Source organism: Hippocampus bargibanti, linkage group LG02 (genome assembly GCF_051943395.1).
Source record: "Hippocampus bargibanti isolate YZ-2025 linkage group LG02, ASM5194339v1, whole genome shotgun sequence".
Taxonomy (NCBI): Eukaryota; Metazoa; Chordata; class Actinopteri; order Syngnathiformes; family Syngnathidae; genus Hippocampus; species Hippocampus bargibanti.
In genome coordinates this window covers 28,712,324-28,733,391 of record NC_142735.1, presented here as the reverse complement: position 1 = coordinate 28,733,391, position 21,068 = coordinate 28,712,324, and the positions used below count along the sequence as shown (strand labels likewise).

Genomic DNA, 21,068 nt, shown 5'->3' with positions numbered 1-21,068 from the left:
AGCATTCCTTGCTCGCAAGATCTAACGGGATGGCGCCAAAGCACTATTTAATTTAAAAAATGAGATTCCTCAATCCACTTCAACATAGTTCCTTGACACTGAGGTGCCATACGATGGTGGCAAAGCACAAATTTTCATCCGACTCAGGTAACTGAAACAAGATGACGAACAATAGCCTGAAGGCTCACTTAAACATGTCGCTAGCTATGGGGTGTTAACATATTATCATTATTATTTAATATTTTTTTTTTTTTAGCAAAGCGGTCTAAATTTACCCTTCTTTGCAGACATAGTGCACCTTATTCCCCAGTTCATAGTTCTCTCCTTGAGTCACGGCGTCCTTCAGGGTTGGCGGTGGGCCACACAGGACGCTGACACAGCGAGGATAGGGCCGGCTCCACTCACCCGTCTCTTCACAAACCACTTCTATGGGGCCCTGTGATCTTTGTACAAAGAAAATAATGGCAATGACCTCACTCTGGGTTGTTTGCACAGTTTGTGACAGTGTGAACAATCCAAAATTCGATTCGATCGTTGACTGATTAAACCATACACGTGTTTTAATCCTACCTGAAGCCTTCCGCGCAGGAGTACGAGACAGTCGACTTGTACGTGTTTGTGGTAAACGTGTAGTAGGCGTTCCCGACAATCGGTGGTCCACCGCAGAAGACCGGATGGCAGACAGGTGGTGTCCCGCTCCACCTCAGACTAGAGAGACACTGGAACTCGTAGGGCATTTGAGGAAGGAAACCTTTCATGCAGCTGCAAGCAGATTTGAGACATGGACGTCAACATCGGGAAATCATGCCAAGGCGAGTCGTTAACGTGAATGTCCGAGGTAATGAGCGCCTCGTCGTACGGTTAACTGATGACGAATCACATGGAAGATGCGAGGGTCCACTGTTTGGGGACAGGAAAATGATACAGTGTTTTAAAGGGTACCTGAAAGTCACCTTGCTTCCATAGGTGAAGTTGCTTCCTGTCATGAGAGAATTCTCCGGAACGGATGGCGGTGGGCAAGATTGGGCTGTTGTGCAAACACGGGAGGAGATTTCTTAGAAAAAATGTAGATACTTTCAACATCAAAACCAAAGAGAATGGGCCTCATTTTATGCCCTTTGCTGCAAGATGGTGGGACATCCGCCATGTTGGATGTGGCACATGTGTTCTGAAACACATGAAGCAGATCAAAGCTGTGCTCACTCACCTCTGCAGTGGGGAAGAGAGCCGTCCCATCTTCCCGTTTCCAGGCACTGCAGTTGAGCCGCCCCAATTAATTCGTAGCCGTCGTCACAGCGGAAGGCCACTTGACTCCCCATCAAGAAGTTGGTACCATCTCTGTGGCCAAAATCAGGCTCTCCAGGTGGCTCGCACTTGACCGGCTCTGTCCCAAGGAGAGTGAACAGTTGTATTTTTACGTTTTGTAAACCTTAACACAAGTGTGCTGGAGTGGAAGTATTAATTCTACATTCACTAGATTTGTTTACACCCAAGTATAAAGTGAAAATCTACAAAGAATTAATTCCCTCCAAAAGGGTTTATAGTTGCCTCCTGCTACCAGAGGATGGCAGCAAAGTCCCGAATTTGTTCCTTGGCCCTAAAATAACCCAAAAAAGCACTACACATTTTTTTAATCGAAATGAAGCTCCTCAACTCACTTCAATATTATTCTTTGATATTAAAATGGCTCATGAGGACCATAAAACGATACTTTCGCCAAAATTAATCCCCTCCATTCACTGGAACGTAGGTATTTGGCACCAACAAGCCACGAGGAGATGTTGACAAAACAAAGCCACTCAACAAGAGGGTGGCAAAAAAAATGTGAATTGTGAAAACAGATCGTTTCCCTCCCCCACACTCCAATAAAATCCGGGCAACTGGCCTTTACCTGTACAGTTCTTGCCATCGCCACTGTACGGGTAGATACAGGAGCACGTGTAAGAACCGTCAGTATTCTGACAGCTCGCGTGACTGTCGCAGTCCGATCCCAGGGCGCATTCGTCCACATCTCCAATGGACACAAAGGAGGACATCACACATACTGTGCTTCCATTCATGTGGATTAATTAATGAATGAGAACGCAGGGTGAAGTACCGAGACAAGCTGGCGGATTTCCTCCCCACTTGCCGCTGTTGGAGCAGTGCACCTTGGCGTCTCCGAGGAGGTAGAAGCCGGGTTCGCACTGATAGACAACCGAACCGCCAGCATGGAAGTCCTCCCCTTGAAAGTAGCCGTTCTCGGGGGGTTGAGGAGGCCCGCAGGAGACTCCTGTTAATGAAGGGGACATTCTGAAAATGCAGCTAGGAGTAGATAAGCTGCCGCTCATCCCTTCCAAACGTGAAACCATTTAAAACAGGGATGTCCAAAGTCCGGCCCGGGGCCCTAATGTGCCCCGTGGTCAATTTTCATCCAGCAAGCGCCGTCATGAAATCAACGTCTGGCCCGCATGTATAATGAATACATTGGTCAGTAGCACTGTTACCTGCGTGTACTAAGCGCTTCCATCTAGAGGTTCAATTAGAAACAGCAAATTAGTATATGAATAATTGACTGAATGAGCCCCCCAATTTTCTAAAATGGTGATTTTCTAATGATTTTTTCCCCTAAAATGGCAACAACAAAAGAACAATTCAGTTTAACTGTTACAAAAAAATCAGTGTTTAAATAAAGTGAAGTCAAGTGAATATTCAATTTCAATTAAATGTCAATTACATTTTGATCTGCATGTTTCAAAAGAACCAAAACACATGCTTAAAGGACAACCGACACAATTTTTTTTGTTTCTTAACTGACATCAGAAAAACGTTTTATAGCATCTAAAATACCCAAATCATGCAGGCTGATATTTTTTGTCACCAATGCCAATAAAACACCAATAAAAATGACTTAAAGTGTCCCAAAACTGCCACAAAATGAGCTCGGAACTGGGCAGATTCAGAAAGTCCCGCCCCCTTGTTCGTGACGTCACGCCAGGATACTCCTTTACAAACTGCCTTGCTTCAGAATTAAAACAATGGCTTCAGAGAGTTCAGATTCGGAGAAGTTGCTTTCTTGTTACTCATGCAGTTATGAATATGATTCAAATAGTTCTGTAGAGGAAAGCATAAATGTTTGCAATCGATTAAAGAAGTCATTCTGTATCAATTTGAGCCGTCTGGACTCCAATGTAGCACCCAGAAAATGCAAAAGGTTGCGCACAAGCTCCGTTGGAAATGGGCTGATTTGTCCGCTGGGAATTTGTGTAAACTTACACCATCTTTATGCGTGTTGCCGCAATTGGCTGCGACACACAACCATTGCGTGATTTATGTAGTTTTCCTTCTAATTTCGTGATCAACATGGTGTGTTCAGATGAAAAAAAGTACCCATAATGCATTGTGTGTCGCTTTCTCAGTCACGGGCGTTCCCTCCGTGATGTCACTTAGGGCATCGTCATCAACTCAAAAACAAGACTTCATGAATATTCAGCGTGAGTCTTGAAACGTAAAATATAGCCATATGCAGTGAAATCTTTGTGAAATGCGCTAAGTAGAAGTCTTTTGAAGTGATTTTAAAAATTATGGACGCAACTTCTCCGGAGGTGTCGGTTGTCCTTTAAGATAGCTGAAATTAAAATAAAAAACAAGTGTGAAACACAGAATGCCTCACTGAAATGTATTTCAATTAATTGCTGTTATATATTAAGAACGTCCGCCAATGCCCCCCCGCCCCCCCGCCCCACCGTCTATATTTTTAACACACACAATCTGGCCCACTTTGCAATACGTTTGGACACGGGCCTTGCAACAACATGAGTCTTTGTTATTTACGTTCACAGCTGGGAAGGGGGTGGCTCCACTCTCCTTGATTTTGGCACTGCAGAACTGGTTCCCCCACCAGGTAAAAACCGGGATCACATGAGAGTTGAACCTGGGCGCCAGGACTCACCTCCACCGTGGAGGCATGTAGGTGAGACGCGGCGTTCTCCAATGGCGGGCAGTCTGAAGACAAACACCGGTTGGGCCACAACCGATCGCCACGCGATTGACCGCCGACTGACCACACGCACACTCACCAGCGCAGAAGATGCTGCCAAGGTTGACTTTGACGCGGCCCAGACCTCCATTGAGAAAGTCTGGCCAGGCAAGCACGTTGCCTCTGTGAGTGACGTGGGAGGCGGGGCAGTTGCTCGCGAGGACTTTGATCTACACAAGAGCACACCATGCTGCCACCACGCTTGACGTTCGAGTGCAAGTAGCCTCAACCCGGATAGTGTATTACAAACAGCGATCGCGATGAGATTGAAAATGTACCTGTTGTGGTGTCAGGACACGATCCCAGATGTTGAGCTGACTGATGGAGCCAACAAAAGATTCCACAGGGTTGAAGCCTTCACCTCTCTGGTCTTGGTCCTGACCCAACACCAGGGCCCCGCCACCTACAACACAAAGGTCGGACCTCTGTCGTTAAGGACCAATATGACAAATACATTGATGTTCTTTCCATTCAGCATTCAGGAATTTATCAATTCATCGATTTTTTTCTTTCCTTTTTGCAGTGGAGAACACATCCATTATTCTGAAAATCTCAGGCCATAGTCATAAAAGTTTACTTTGCTTCCATCTAGTTCACAGGTCTCAATGGCAAGGCCCGGGGGCCAGATCTGGCCCACCACACCATTTATGTGGCCCACGAAAGAAAATCAACCAAGTCAAGTTCCATGATTCTTGCAGTCTCAATCAAAATGTAAAATTATCAGATATAATTTACAACAACAGTCATAATTCTTGAGTTCTGATTGTAAAACCAGTTATTCATCAATTAGTTGTGCGCAGTGCATGTAATGTGTGGAGGCTCCCGGCCAAATATAGAAACAACTTTAAAATTCTTCTTTATATATTTAAAGCAATCCATAACCTTGTCCCCCCCATACAATGTGGCCCGCGACAAAAACAAGTTTGACGCCCCAGATCGAGTTCCTTCTCAGCCCGACACCCTATGTTGAAGTAAGTTGAGGCGTTTCACTTAGATCAAATGAGTGCTTTGAGGGCTTCTTGTGGTATTTGAATGTCAAAGACGATAGTGAATTGATCAATTTAACAGCCTGGTGTCAACCGGTGGATTATGGAGTTCTAATTGGACAGAAATAGTGCTTTGTCGCCATTTTTCAGCATCCATTGGCTATTCTAACCCTTTTTGGGGAGCGCAAATGAGTCTGTGTGTGTCTGTGTGTTTGTGTGTGTGTGGTTATGTTTGTCTATGTGTGTGGGCAGAAGATAGCACTACACCTGGGATACTGGTGCCAACGGACAGGCCTTTGCCTCCATCTGAGGGCTTGCCGTTGATGTAGATCCTCCAGTCCCCGTCCCAGCTCCTCCAGGACACCCCAATATGGTACCAGCTGCCGGTGTTCACCGCCGGACAGTCGGTAATTCGCTCTTTCCCGTTCACATACAGGACCCACCTGCAGGGACAACAATGGCGAGGTTTTGGAGGACCCACTTAAAATCCCGAAGCCTTTGAGAACGATTTTCTGATGAATGACGGCCGACCCGTTGTAGTCGATGAGAAGAAAGGCATTATCGCTGCCCTCAACGGCGTAAGAGATGGGCGTGCCGTAATTGGTGGTGTCCGATGACTTCATCCAGAAGGTGCAGGTGATCTCCGTAAGTGCCGGCATCACTCCGTCCATCAGCACGTAGCCATGGATACCCGATATCTCAAAGTCAAGGTTGAAGGCGGAAGACATTTCTGTCAGGTGGGAAAAAAATAATTAAAATAAAAATTATGGATAAAATATTGTTTTTTTTTCAAATGGCCATTCCGTTCTCACAGCGATCCGAAACTTGTACATCGTCTGTCCTAGAGTACCTGTCTCACACCTGGTTCCGTTGAACCCAGGGAGGCAGCGGCAAGTGTAGGACCCGAGACCATCCACGCAGCTGGCCCCGTTCACGCAGGGATTGGGGTCACACTCGTCCTCATCCACCTCGCAAAATATACCACTGAAGCCCTCCGCACACTCACACCTGCGAACGGGCAACAGGGGTGAGGCACATTCCCGAAATACAGTCAAACATGTGTTTTCGACCAGAATCCAAATCCATTCTTTGACTTTGACTTTGACTAGAAACCTGTTGGAAAAATGATTTGTTCAAAAACTGAAACATTTCCCATTATAATCAATGTCTGCTTTTTTTTATCGTGATTGAACAGTACAAACATGCCTGCTTACAATGGAACGCTACATGATGATAAAGTTCATTAAAGATTTGCAGAGATATCATCCGAACATGTCTGCTTCTTAGTAAAAAATCTTGATTCAAAAATACGAATGCGTCAGTCACAATGAGACGCAACACGAGGAAGTGATGTCTCAGGAAGCGGCTAGGTGGGGGGGAGGGTCGAGTGGTGCGTTCAAGTGCACTCACTTTGGTCGAGAACTGATTTTTGGTTGTAAACTGAGGCACAAGAAATCCCGAAATGTTTGGTCGAAAACCGAATTGGTTGAGGACCAAGACGTTCGAAAACTGAAGTTTGACTGTACAACTGTAGCAGTCGATCGTGACACTCAGCTTTGAGGTGAAACTTAAGCATGAAGAAGCTCTTCAGGGGGGGCACAAAACAGCAATCAACTTCTCGCTTTGTATGTGTTGTTTCACTGTGTGTGTTCCATTGCAGTTATTTGAAGGTTTCGCAACAAAGATCATTTCTGTTCACCCGTATGACGTGTTTTACATTCTACGTTAGCATCGAGCTAACATAGAATGTGGAGAGTGGACGAAATGGAATGGAATGGAAAGAATCACCTAAAATCATTCACCCCATCCAGACAGGAGGCGCCGTTAAGACAGGGGCTGCTGCTACATTCGTCAACGTTGACTTCGCAGCGGTCCCCCGAAAAGCCAACGACGCAGTTGCAAGAGTAACCGCCTGTCAAGTCCTCACATGCGCCGCCGTTCTCGCACGGGTCGGAAAGGCACTCGTTGATTTCCAGTTCACAGCGGGGTCCTGGTGTAGTGAAGAATGAAGCAAAGCAAAAAAAAAGAACTATAGCACTTGTTTTTGCAAAAAATAGGAAATGCTACCAACCTGTGAAGCCTCCAGCACAACTGCAGGTGAATGTGTTGACTTGGTCCACGCAAACGCCTTTATTGAGGCAGGGGGATGAGAGACATTCGTTCACCTCCGCTTCACACATAGAACCTGAGACAAAATTGGATTGTTGTGTCAAAAGTTGCCGCGTCGGGTTGAGCGAGTGATCGATTTGGAACAGAGTCACGACTGCCATTTTGACAACTTTTCCAAAAAAAACACCTACACAAAAGTGTAATTCTTGCTCAGAAAAAGCATGAATGTAATAATAATATTTGATAATGTATTTTTTCCAGCACATCTATCTATCTATCTACAGTATCTAGAGTATCTAGAGTATCTAGAGTATCTACAGTATCTACTGTATCTACAGTACCTACAGTGTCTGTCAATTTGTCTATCCGTCTATCCGTCTATCCATCTATCCATCCATCCGTAGTATATATCCATCCGTCCACCCACACAAACCCATCCATCCATCCATCCATCCATCCACCTGGTCAGTTATTTATTTATTTATTTATTTATTTATCTATCTATTCATTCATTCATACATTCATTCATTTATTTGTTTGGTTATTTATTTGGCAATTCCTTCATACGTATTTATTTATTTATTTATTTACGTATATTTTTGGGTATCTATGTAGATTTTTGTGTATCTAACTATATTTTTGTGCATTTACATGTATTCTTGTGTATTTACGTATGTACGTATGTATGCACGTATGAATGCATGTATGTGTGCATGTATGTGTCCATGTATGCGTGCACGTATGCATGTATGTATGTATGTATGTATGTATGTATGTATGTATGTATGTATGTATGTATGTACGTATGTATGTACATATGTACGTACGCTCCAGTGCAATCTGCTGATGGCTCTGTGCTCCTTAAGGTCCGCCATGAGATCCTTGCTCGCTGGGCAAACCATTTCGAGACTCTTCTCAACACCACCAATCCCGTCAACTCAAAAATTCTGGACAATCTTCCAGACCTGCCGCCAATCACGAGCCTCGACACCCCACCATCTTTTTCGGAGACCAGGCAAGCCATCATGAGCCTTAAGAACAACAAAAGTGCTGGACCTGATGGCATTCCTGCGGAAGTTTACAAACACGGAGGTTATCTCCTCACACGTCGTCTGCACCTTCTTATACATAACATCTGGGAACATGGGAATCTCCCACAGGACTGGAAGGATGCCAACATCATTGTAATCTACAAAAAGAAAGCGGACAAAACAGCCTGTGGGAATAGCTGAGGAATCTCTCTCCTCTCCACCGCAGGGAAAATTTTGTCCAAAATCATGCTCAGTAGGCTGGTCAAGCATCTCTCAGAGTCTGTGCTTCCAGAAACGCAGTGTGGTTTCCGGAAGACAAGATCCACCACATACATGATTTTAGTATTAAGGCAGCTTATGGAGAAGAGCAGAGAACATCGCCTGGACCTCTGCATAGCCTTCATAGATCTCAACAAAGCATTTGACACCGTCAATCGTGAGTTGCTATGGAAACACCTCTCCAAACTTGGGGTACCACCCAAGTTTCTTTGCATCCTCCAGCAGCTGCATGACGGGATGCAAGCCAGAGTACTCTTCGGAGAGCTCCAGTCAGAACTCTTTGGGGTGAACGCTGGGGTGAAGCAGGGCTGTGTCTTGGCTCCAGTGCTCTTTAATATCCTCCTTTCTGAAGTCACATGCCTATTTCACAAAGGCATCGGATATGAAGATGGCATCCGGGTGGAGTACCGCCTCGATGGAAACGCCTCTTCAACATCAGACGGCTCCAGGCCCACACAAAGACAAATATCTGCCAAATCTGCAAACTTCAGTATGCTGATGACTATGCTGTACTAGCTCACAGCATGCTCCCAACACCATTTCTAGCTTGTACCAGTCTTTTGGTCTCCAGATCAACATAAAAAAACAGAGCTCATGTTCCAACCTGTGTCTCCAACTCCCACACCACCCAGCCTTCACATCAATGGCATTTTACTAAATATAGTGGATCATTTTACCTAACTTGGCTCCACTTTGTCTCTGCGGCAGTTGCAAAGAAACACCTTCGGTGGATTGGACACACTCATTCGCATGCCCGATCACCGCCTGCCCCGCCAAGTCCTCTATTGACCGCTGAAAGACGCAAAGCGTTCTGCAGGCGGGCAAAAGCGACGCCTCAAGGACTACACCAGGGACCTCCTTAAACGAGCCAACATCAACACCACGCAGCTCGAAACTTTGGCCTCCAACCGACAAACCTGGCAGACCACTTGTGGCAGGATAGTCTCTGAAATACATCAAATCCACCAAGACAGTGCATTCAACGGAACCAGCGTGCGGCTGGTACCCCCCTGCCATCCGGCCTCCCATGTTCAATCGGGTGACGTGTCTGCGGCTCAAGGATTGGGCTCTATGCCCATGAGAACTGGCACCAGCGACACCGTCGCTAAACCCCCCCCCTCCCCGCCCCAACATCCCCTCCCTTGGAGCAAGCGTCATCATCACCTATGATGGACAGCTAGAAGAAGAAGAAGAAGAACGTACATATGTATGTACGTATGTATGTACGTATGTATGTACGTATGTGCGTATGTATGTATGTATGTATGTATGCATGCATGCGTGCGTGCATGCATGTATGTATGTATGTATGTATGTATGTATGTATGTATGTATGTATGTATGTATATTTATTTATGTATTGTGTTATAAAAATAATAGAGTGACTGACCTAAAAATCCCGCCTTGCACTGACACTGGAATTCTCCCATGCCGTCCTTACAGAGGCCTCCGTTCTGGCACGGAGCCGAGTCACACTCATCTATGTCGACCTCACACTTGGCACCTGTTAGGGGAGTGGTCACGTCTTAACTATGACGGCATTTACTTAGCCTGCCTACTAAGTTCAAGAAGCCCAAGTCGAAACGGGTCTGCCTCTGTTTGTACCTGTGAATCCAGGCATGCACGTACACACGTAGCCAGCACCGACCTCCTCACACGTCCCTTTATTCTGACAGGGGTTCAGGAAACACTCGTGGAAAACCTGCCGGAACAGATCGGATTGAAGCACACCTCACGGGGCAGATGGCTCAACAGAAAAAAATACATTAAAGACCGGCCGACCTGGCTGCTAGCTTGGTAGTCCTCGATGACCTCCACCTCTGGAGCGGCAGTCACACTCTCCTCTTTGGGTAAGAAGCTGGAGCCAAAGCCTGCAAATAAAACAGGAGTATTATTTCTGCCGATATGACGGGTGAGTTATTGCTTGAACTGCTTGAGGAATGCAGAAGGAGGGAAATATGTCTTACTGGAACAATGCTGGATGGTGGTTGCCCCGGTAACTGTGGTGGTTCCGTAGAAGGGGCAGGACAGGCAATAAGAGCGTCCGTGATCCGGCTGGTAGTAATCTCTGGGGCAAGCGTAGCAGGGAACCAGACCAGTGCGGGAGAAATGACCCGATGAACACGGAACTGCGAAGCGGGTGCGGACATGGAGGGCACAATTTAGAACTTCAGACTCCAGACGAAAATAAAAAGACTATTGTGAGAGAGAGAGAGAGAGAGAGAGAGAGAGAGAGAGAGAGAGAGAGAGAGAGAGAGAGAGAGAGAGAGAGAGAGAGAGAGAGAGAAAGGGATAGGGAGAGAGATGGAGTCAGAGACAAAGAGGGTGAGACAGAAGAAAGAGAGAATGAGAGAGAGAGAGAGAGAGAGAGAGAGAGAGAGAGAGAGAGAGAGAGAGAGAGAGAGAGAGAGAGAGAGAGAGAGAGAGATGTGCGTGTGAGTGTGTTTATATGTTAAGTGTGGAGAGTCTCTCTCTCACAATAATGAACAAATGCCATTGAGGCCCTCCACCCCTCAGTGCTTGTGCTGTTTTACTTGGGCGAAAGAACAGGAATAAAACTAGCACTTTTACTTTGACCAAAATGATTTTTTTGTTCCCCTAAGTATTCTTGGGTTCAGATTGTGGGGCATCACCTCCGCACTCCATCTCATCCACTGCTCCTCGGGTGACAGTGGACGTGTCGTGGGGACAGACCAGACAGTCCCTGGCGCCGTAACCAGGTTGGAAGTGACCCAGCGGGCAGGATTCGCAAATCTCCAGCCCATTCAGAGAGTGACTGCCCGGCTTGCACTGTCCTGAAAACACATTTTGCGCACAGATATTGCAATTTTAACACTTATTTTTGGGGTGTATCCGAATTCAGGTAGCGGGGAGATTTTGTCGCAAACCTTTGCACTCGGCCATGTTGCGAGAGTGCAAGTAGGCGGTGGATGTGCCATCGGGGCATGTTTTACACTCCAGCTGACCTTCTTGATCCTGGTAGGAACCGAGCCAGCAGCTTTCACATTCGTGATACTCCAGAGAGAAGTAAGTTCCCACCGGACATTGCACTGCAAACATGCCGCCCAATCAGCGTGGGTGCGGACAGCAAATAACGGAGGAGGTTATTCCGACCCGCCTACCGCACATCCTTCCTTTGAGCACCGAGCCAGGTCTGCAGAAGAGCGAAGCCTTCCGGCTCTCGAGCGACTTGGCATCCGCCACAATCATCTCAGAGGACAAGTGGAAACTGGACAGCGGCTGCCTGGCCAGCGTCCGTTTTAGGCGGTTGGTCAGCTGCTCCAACGTTCGCAGGAGCCTCCTCTGATTGGCCGCCTCGACGGAGTCGTTCCGTGACAGCGGGAGAGGGATGCTTGCTGGGAGAAAGTTGACAAGGAACAAGATGGGGTTGAGGGATGAAAATTAAAGATTTCTAGTTTGAAATGGAGCCGTGTGACTCCCAGTCTTTCAAGGATTTTATGGGGATAACTGCGAATAATTTTATGCAACAAAGTTGGATGACCGTACCTGTAATATTGAAAAAGATCTGGATCTTCTGGTCCCGGGTGGGGCCCCGGATCTTTCTGTGCCTCTTGCTGCGATGGCGACTTGGCGTTTTCCCGGCGGGTTGGCGGATGCCTGCGGCAAAGCCGGACTCCGAGTAGGCGTAGTCCTGCGCTCCCGGAGACCCCCAACCGCCGGGTACTGATGTGCCGCAGACATAAGATAAGATAAGATAAGATAAGATAAGATAAGATAAGATAAGATAGGGCAGGACAGGACAGGCCAAGATAGTACAAGTCGGGGTAAAATAGACAAGACAGGAGATGACAAGACAGAACAATATAAGAAAGGATATGATAGGATATGATAGGATACGATAGGATACGATTGGATAGGACAGGACAGATGGGATATGACAAGACAGGACAAGGCAAGACAGGACAGGACATGACAGGAATGGACAATATAGGATAAGATAATCGAAAATAAAATACACCTTTACACAATGGTGAAATTTGGGGAAGAAACACAGCAAAGGATGAAGCCTCCAATGTTTGCTGCAAACGTCGGCCCGTTAAGTATTTGGGGAACATACCGATGGCGAATCCGTTCTCGTAGTCGTAGTTGTATTCCAGACAGTTGCCTTGCGGCATCACCTCCAGTTTGCAGGTGACATCCTCGCCGCTACAAATGTTTGGGAGCTGCGAAAGGCAAAGATGTGTGTAAAACAAACAAACAAACAAACAATTTTAGTACAATGTCAAAGTAAGCCGCTTCTCACCATGCTTCGCAGATGAGATTTCAACTCCCACGTGAACGACTTGACCAGGTCCGAGTCGTCGCAGCGCGAAGCTTGAAACAGCATCTCGAAGGGCTTCAGCCCGTTGTTAGCCACTCGGTTTACTGGCGGCGGTAACAAACAATGCAAAAAAGTTTTGACAGGGGGACAGGGGGGGTTCACTTTTGGGCAATCGAAGTGCCTCATGTTGCATCTACCTGAGCAGTCAGGTCTGTCCGGGGAGTACGGCGGTTCCCACAACCCGTTGTGGGCGCAAAAGTAGCTGTGCACCGCGTCCCGAGTGAAACTGTAGCCTTGCTTACACTGCAGTGTACAGTTGACACCTTTCTCCCCATCCTGGCAGATGAACTCTCCGTTCATTGGAATGTACGGTTGCTCACAAGTCGTTCCTGGAAAAATAAAATAAATAAATGAAAAAATACAGGAAATACAATGACAAAAGCAGGGGCCCCAACATCGAACTCTGCGGAATACCAATCGACAGGGGTACAGAGTGGTGTCAGGCATCGATGCATCCTTTGATGCATGCATTTTGCCTTCAATAGATGACGTCGCAACACAGACGCATGGAACACTGTGATTGCATCGTCATTTACCTCGCACTGTGATGGTGAGGTTGCAAGTGCGGTTGTTTCCTGCCGCGTCCATGGCGGTGTACTGGACCAGAGTTTGTCCGACGGGGAAAACGGAACCCGGAGAATGGCTGCTGGTCACCGACAGACGGCCGCCTTCAAAACAAATAAACACACAGAGTCAAACGATCATGTCAATTCGATTGGGTCGGGTGTTATTCCTGCAGGGGGCGGTCTGGGTTACTTTTTAAGACGCATTTTGAAGCTAACTTGTCACAATACATTGTTAACATGCATGTGAGCGCATGTGCGGGCAAATTGGGTGCGGGTGCTTCAGCATAACATGCCCATTGGAAACAGCTGAATGTTTTTTGGGAGATATGTGATCGATGGTGAGTTTGAGTGTGATTTGTTAATTCTGAACAGAGCCATTTCCCGAAGTGCAACCTCTGCGACTGGCTGTCTAACTCGCATCTGTCACGATCTGTTTGGCGACCAACGGGTGGCGCTGTCGGCCCCGCCTGTGGCTGCACAGGTGTTGGTCGTTCCAATCAGTGGCAGTTAAAAGGACTCCCGGCACGACCAAGGTTGGGTCATTGAATGTGTTTGTTTCATCTTGGCAGATTTTTACTTATGGTTTTCTTTGATATTTTTACTTTTCTGTTTGGATGACTTTGATATTTTAGATTTTGTTCCTGCTGACTTTATTTTAATACAATTTGTCAAATACAACCTGCTGCTCCCTCCTGCCTGCTTATTTGGAATCCACAGCCATCACCACCTCGTAAACCGTAACAGAATCTTTCTTAAAACTTCACTCACACAAACACACACACACACACACACACACACACACACACACACACACACACACACACACACACACACACACACACACACACACACACACACACACATAGTCACAGATTTTTTTTTTTTCATTCACAAAATAAAACTAACAATTCAATACACACTTCTGAAGCTCTTAAACGGCAACAAAACTCTCTCATACAACTGAAATGCACTCACATTCACTCCAGAAGTTCTTTTTTGCGCATGCACTACAGTAATGTTCTCACACTCATGACTGAAATTATTTTCGCCTTCACGCAAACGCTCTGAACTACAGAAACAAACTACTAACTACAGATCAACTACATATCATTGAAACATTCACTGCAGAGACTGATTAAAATGTGTTTTTGATATATATATATATATATATATATATATATATATATATATATATATATATATATATATATATATATATATATATATATATATATATATATATATATATTGTTTTTTTTTTGCTTATTCATGACTGAAACATGTCTTTCACACACATAATCCAAATTAATTTTGCTGTATATATATTGTTTTTTTTTTTGCTTATTCATGACTGAAACATGTCTTTCACACACATAATCCAAATTAATTTTGCTGTTACACACAACTGAAATGCGTGTGATTGTTCTCGTCCGTTCCGTGGAAAGGTTGACCCCTTTTTTGGCTCTGTATGTCATAAAAAAACAAGGGGTGGAAAAACTGAATGCCGATTCATCCGGCCCATGAGAGCACTTTGTGTCAGGAGCAGCTGGGCTGACACATGTCTGGGGTCTCCCTTTCCAGCCGAAATAAATATAAAAGGTATCGTATGTGTGACTGTCTGGCGACTGGCAACTATATTTAGATCTGGCATCAGGGTGTGGGCCTGGAAAAACAAAACTCTGACGTTGAAAACGGAGCTGGCCTGACGTTGTGCGGCCTCCGTGGGAAGCCCGCCGAAACTGTTATTACAAGAGGGAGGGGAGTGGGAGGGTCAGAGGGGCCAGACAGGTGGTCACCGAGGGCCTTGTTGGGACGCCGAGTGAAAGTGTGGCGCATACTCTGGTGGAAAGGGCCAAAGTAATACGAGTGGATTATTGTGCAAGATTTTGGGTGTTTACCTCAAATTTTCTTTTTACGTTTTAACTGCCACATTTGAAAATAACAAAAGTGGCCAAATGACTCACACTGTATTCAAAATAGGAGTACAGACATTTCATCTCAATGTGTGAAATATACAAAAAAAACATTTTGGTAAACAGGGAGAACGAAAAAAAGGGAGAAACCGGGAGTCATTTTGCGACCGTTCTCTCACGAGGAGCAAGATGATAAATAACACGCCGCCAAAATGTCATTTGTCATCAAGGCAGCTGGACAGATGTTGAGGAAGCAAGATGCGGACAGGAAGCCAACGGTGCAAATGACAGGCGCGGATGAACATTGCAGATGTGTTGTGTGTGAGACCTCCCTCCTTGGGGTTGTTTTTTTTTTCTTTTTGAGGCATATATATATATATATATATATATATATATATATATATATATATATATATATATATATATATATATATATATATATATATATATATATATATACAGTAAAGTCTCGTTATATCGATATTCAAGGGAGTCAGAAAAAATATCGATATAACCGGGACTATCGATATATCCGACCCTGTTTGCATGTAATTTTCTCAGTGCGTGCATAGAAATAGTATCGATATAACCGGGACTATCGATATATCCGATATCGATATAACGAGACTTTACTGTATATATATATATATATATATATATATATATATTATTTTTTTTATTTACAGGACAACCAACACCATTTTTTTGTTTCCTAACTGACATCAGAAAAACGTTTTATAGCATCTATAATACCCAAAACACGCAGGCTGATATTTTTAGTCAAATGAAAAAAACACCAATAAAAATGACTTAAAGTGTCCCAAGATGTCATGATGCCAAAATAAATGTTAAATAATTTTGTGTTTTCTGGATTTTGGATGGGAGAAAGGTGCACATTTCTCCCCATCCAAAACAGTAGAGTCGGCGACTGCTAATTGTCTGAGAAGGTGATTGCAACCACCTGGGAATGGCCAATTGCCGCTGGGACGTGATTGGCCAGAAGCTCAGGCGAACCACCTTTAACACCAGACTGGGGAAGAAGGGGGAGAAAGGACAGCCTGGAGAGCAGTGTTACCTGTGGTCTGCCAAAAACTGATATCCCCCAGGACTGCAAATAAAGAAAACTCAAAATATCCGTCCTGGATCTGGCTGAGTGAACTTATCATTGTTTCCACCCGCTTGCTGTCTCGCCGCATAACACAAAACTTCTTCAAAATGAACTCAGAAAGTTTCAGTTTCAGAAGGTCCCGCCCCCTTGTTCGTGACGTCACACCAGGAAGTCTTGCCTTGCTCGAGAATCAAAACTATGGCTTCAGATTCAGAGAAGATGCTTTCTTGTTATTCATCCAGTTATGAATATGATTCAAGTAGATCTGAAGAGGAAAGAATATGTTTGCAATCGATTAAAGAAGTCCTCCCGTATCAATTCGAGCCGTCAGGACTCCAATGTAGCGTCCCAGAAAATGCACAAGATGGCGCCCAAGCTCCGTTGGAAATGAACTGATTTGTCTGCTGGGAATTGTGTCAACTAGTATCAAATAGTAGTCTTGGTGCAACACACAACGATTCACCATCGCATTATTCATGTGTTTTCCTTCTAATTTCGCCATCAACACGAAGTATTCAGACCAAACAAAGTACCCAAAATGCATTGTGTGTCGCTTTCTCGGTCAGGGGCGTTCCAGACGTGACGTCACGTCAGGCATCGTCATCAACTCGAAAACAAGACTTGCTGAATATTCAGCGCGAGTCTTAAAACGTAAAATATAGCTATACGCTCAGTAGAAGTCATTTGAAGTGATTTTACAAATTATTGACACAACTTGACCGATGGTGTCGGTTGTCCTTTAATTAAACACATCCCGTAAAACAACGACAATGAAATTCAAACATCTCTCACCATCCCCCTTGCTCATAAATAAGAAAATCAATTTCAAAAGGGGACCTTTGTTCCCGCTTTTACTCACTGTTTGCAATGTACACATACTGCAAATTTAAGAAAAATAGGTTTCTAAATGTAATTTTTTGCATCTGTTTTTGGCATCGGAATGACAAATCCACTTCAAAATGATTGCTCTTTCGAGACAAAGACAATTCATCTTCCGTCCAGTTTCTAAAAAAAACGCATACGCAAACTGGGCCCCTTTTTCCAGTCACCGGATATAAAAGTAGATCTTGTTTATCCATCACCAGGGCCTTTCAGGAGAAGAAACCACCGGAGGGCGATTGCCAGCATACCTGAGTTATCGGAAAACTGCGGCTCCTCCCAAGCCACCGCCGTCTCCGCATCCAGGGTCTGGACCGTGGGAGGGGACCTGCACCTGTCAATCACCGGGGGCTCCGTATCTAGAGAGGATGGTGGCATGTGAAACGAAAATAAAATTGTCAACAAACCCAAAGGTGACGGCGGCTTCCGCCACGTTTACTATGAAAAAAATACTCAGCTTCACCTCCCGTGGTAACATATGGAAATGTTCAACTTTTTTTTCTGCCTGACTGGGATTACAGACACGTTTTTACGCTTATTGTTTATTTATTTTTTTGTTTTTTTGCACCTGCTGAGATGAATGAGCTGCCTGAGTGACAAAGATCAGAGGACGTTTCCTGTAAATGTAAGCCTATAATTACACTTCCTAGGCTTACTGGACTGGCAGAATGAACTCCGCAAATATCGAAACACCGCTTGCAAAAAAAAATCAAAAAGCTTTCTAACTACCTACAGATGTCACAAAGTCAAATTTGAACCTAGTTGCTTGATATTGAGATGCCACAAATGTTGCAAAGCAAAATATTGGTGGAAGTGAAACTCTTTCACTCACTTTGATAGTTTCTTGACAGCGAGATTGCGGCATAGCGCTAGCTATTTTTGCCAAAGTAAAAAACAAGATGGCGGTAAGTACTACCCTCGTCCAACTCAAGAGCCTCAATTCAGTACAACAGTCAAACCTCAGTTTTACGAACGTATCTTTCTCGTCCAATTCGGTTTTTGAATGATGAATAATTTCAGGTGATTCATTCCATTCCATTCAATTTTGTCCACTCTCCACAATCTATGTTAGCGCAATGCTAACGTAGAATGGAAAACACCTTTGATGGGTGAACAGAAATTAGCTTTGTTGCGAATACATGTTGCAGCAACACATACAAACTGAGAACTACACTTGCTGTTCTGTGCAAGTTCTCCTGAAAAGCTTCTTCATACTTAAATTTGACCCCAAAGTGAGTGCCACGATCGACTGCTACAGTTGTACAGTCAAACCTCGGTTTTCAAACGTCCTGGTTCTCAACCAATTTGGTTTTTGACCAAAAATTACAAGCAAAAATGGGTTCTCAAACTGAGCGCACCTGAATGCACCACTCGACTTCCTTATATGTCACTTCCTCATGCCGCGCCTTATTGTGACCCACGCATTACCCTCGTGTAGCGTTCCATATTGAGCAGGTATGTTTGCATTGTTCAATCACAATTAAATAAAGCACATATTGATTACATTGGTTATAATGGGAAATGTCTCCGTTTTTTAACAGGTTTCTGGAAAAGATTACGGTAGAAAATCCGGGTTTGACTGCATAACGTTCTTTGTTGCCAAAATCATGGTGATCCACGATTTTTGTGCAAAGGAAAGTCCTCAACTCACCTTGACATAAGAGTGAGTTCATTGGACTTCAAAATACCAAAGATGGCGGCAACTGACTATTTCTTTCACAACATGAATCTCACCCCACATAATTTTTTTAAACTTGAAATGCAACATGATGACAGTCCAAATGAAACACCTTAAATTAGTTCTACACAGTTCACTGAATCAAGATGCCCGCAAGGTACTACTTTTGTCAAAATGGAACTCCTCAACTCGTTTCAACATAGTTCCTTGAACTTAAGGCGGCAAAGTCAAACTCTCATCGCTTTGACTTGAGCACATACTCGGCGCAAACATTTTCAAACGTCAAATGAGGTTGTGAAACACGGTTACCAATGACAGTGACCGTGAAAGAACAGTTGGCTTGGTTGCCGGAGCGGTCAGCCGCGATGTAGGTGATGGTCTCCGTTCCGATGGGGAGCAGTTGGGGCGGTGCGTACACTGGTTTCACCTGCACCGCCACCTAGAGGAAGAGTGACATAGTTGAAGAAAAAAAAACCTGCAAGGAAGTCTCGCATGCTACAATATATCGAACCTCCTCTTTGGAGTTGTCGAGGACAACCGGAGCGTTCCAGACCACGTGAGCGGTGCTGCGTCGGTCGTCCGTCGCGGCGACGATACTCTCTGGACACTCGATCCACGGCGGCTCCACATCTGAACCACCGCAAAAATAAATACATCGATAAATAGATAAATAAATATAAAAATTAAAAAACTGAAATAAAAACAGAAATAAAATCAAATAAATAAATACAGACAGACAGACAGACAGACAGACAGACAGACAGACAGATAGATAGATAGATAGATAGATAGATAGATAGATAGATAGATAGATAGATAGATAGATAGATAGATAGATAGATAGATAGATAGATGGATAGATATGAATATGGACGCCGCACACACGAGGGAATAAATACCTTTGCACACCGCCCGATGGACGTTGGCAGTCCAGTTGCCAGAGCCGAGACACACCGCCTTTCTGTTTCCATGGAGACTATATCCCTGGCGACAGGTGAGCATGCAGGCGGAGCCCGGGGAGGCCGGCCTTTTCGTGCAGGTGGGGGGTGACACCAAGATGTTGTTCAGGGGCCCAATTGGAGGACAGCGAGCCTCTGGAAGCGAAAATGCCAGGTAGTGAGATGCGGCTAACACACTAATGCAGGTTGACGCTTTAAGGACAACCGACGTCACTTTTTTGTTTCCTAACTGACATCAGAAAAACGTTTTATAGCATCTAAAATACCCAAAACATGCAGTATGACATTTTTATTCAAATGCAAAACACCAATAAACATGACTTAAAGTGTCCAAAATCTGCAAAAAAAATTGAGCTGCGAACTGGGCATTTTCAGAAAGTCCCGCCCCCAGTTCGTGATGTCATGCCAAGACGTCTTGCATTGTTGGAGAATCAAAACAATGGCTTCAGATTCGGAGAATATGCTTTCCTGTTACACATCCAGTTATGAATATGATTCAAATAGTTCTGAAGAGGAAAGCATACATATTTGCAATGGATTAAAGAATTTATTCCGTGTTTTATTTTCGAATTTATTGAGGCAAAATTGGGGGCAAATATATCACCCAAAAAGAGGCAGAAAATGGTGTCCAAACTGCTCTGAGGAATTAATCAGCCCATTTCCACAGGCTGATAAATGCCTTCCCTGGAGCTTGGTCGCCCTCTGCTGGTGGCTTTTTGGTGCAACATGAGGTTTTCAGACCAAACAATTACAACAAAATACATTGACGTTATGGAAGGACTGCTACAATGTGTCTTTTTTTTCCTCGGTCAGGGGCGTTCCTTCAGTGACGTAACGTACGGACTCGTCACCAACTCAAAAACAAGACTTCCGGAATATTCAGCGCAAGTCTTAAAACGTAAAATATAGCTACATGCGGTGGAATCTTTGTAAAATACGCTCAGTCGAAGTCATTTGAAGACATTTTACAAATTATGGACACAACTTGTCCGGAGACGTCGGTTGTCCTTTAAGGTGGGGCAAAAAACTCAGAGGAACCAGAAAATCCCACCAATTCAAAATCACACTGAAACTTCTTTCAACACGTGTTTTTTTCCATTTCACAGAAAAAAATGGGATTCTTTTTGATAAATAAAAAGACAGTCGAACATTACCCGCAGTGACGTGCAGTCAGGGGAGGCAGGTGAGTCTGTGCCTCAC

General features: G+C 44.7%; 1 protein-coding gene across 3 annotated transcripts in view; it reads right to left on the bottom strand.

Annotated features, from left to right (window-relative positions):
* The window catches only part of svep1 (sushi, von Willebrand factor type A, EGF and pentraxin domain containing 1), a 75,948-nt gene that overhangs the window by 19,381 nt on the left and 35,499 nt on the right, over positions 1–21,068 (bottom strand). For all 3 annotated transcript variants that reach the window (XM_088990780.1, XM_088990781.1, XM_088990782.1), the window contains 30 exons: positions 19,809–20,003; positions 19,421–19,539; positions 19,219–19,348; positions 17,483–17,590; positions 13,302–13,433; positions 12,903–13,094; positions 12,688–12,809; positions 12,502–12,607; positions 11,931–12,107; positions 11,546–11,779; positions 11,312–11,473; positions 11,057–11,218; positions 10,391–10,552; positions 10,206–10,294; positions 10,029–10,125; positions 9,814–9,927; positions 7,076–7,189; positions 6,793–6,994; positions 5,855–6,012; positions 5,536–5,734; positions 5,272–5,447; positions 4,297–4,421; positions 4,059–4,188; positions 3,814–3,984; positions 2,099–2,272; positions 1,892–2,011; positions 1,208–1,384; positions 943–1,027; positions 571–762; positions 276–443 (listed from right to left, as the gene is read on the bottom strand). In XM_088990780.1, the coding sequence (XP_088846906.1) occupies positions 276–443; positions 571–762; positions 943–1,027; positions 1,208–1,384; positions 1,892–2,011; positions 2,099–2,272; positions 3,814–3,984; positions 4,059–4,188; positions 4,297–4,421; positions 5,272–5,447; positions 5,536–5,734; positions 5,855–6,012; positions 6,793–6,994; positions 7,076–7,189; positions 9,814–9,927; positions 10,029–10,125; positions 10,206–10,294; positions 10,391–10,552; positions 11,057–11,218; positions 11,312–11,473; positions 11,546–11,779; positions 11,931–12,107; positions 12,502–12,607; positions 12,688–12,809; positions 12,903–13,094; positions 13,302–13,433; positions 17,483–17,590; positions 19,219–19,348; positions 19,421–19,539; positions 19,809–20,003 (4,492 nt within the window). The remainder of the gene's footprint in view (positions 1–275; positions 444–570; positions 763–942; positions 1,028–1,207; positions 1,385–1,891; positions 2,012–2,098; positions 2,273–3,813; positions 3,985–4,058; positions 4,189–4,296; positions 4,422–5,271; positions 5,448–5,535; positions 5,735–5,854; positions 6,013–6,792; positions 6,995–7,075; positions 7,190–9,813; positions 9,928–10,028; positions 10,126–10,205; positions 10,295–10,390; positions 10,553–11,056; positions 11,219–11,311; positions 11,474–11,545; positions 11,780–11,930; positions 12,108–12,501; positions 12,608–12,687; positions 12,810–12,902; positions 13,095–13,301; positions 13,434–17,482; positions 17,591–19,218; positions 19,349–19,420; positions 19,540–19,808; positions 20,004–21,068) is intronic.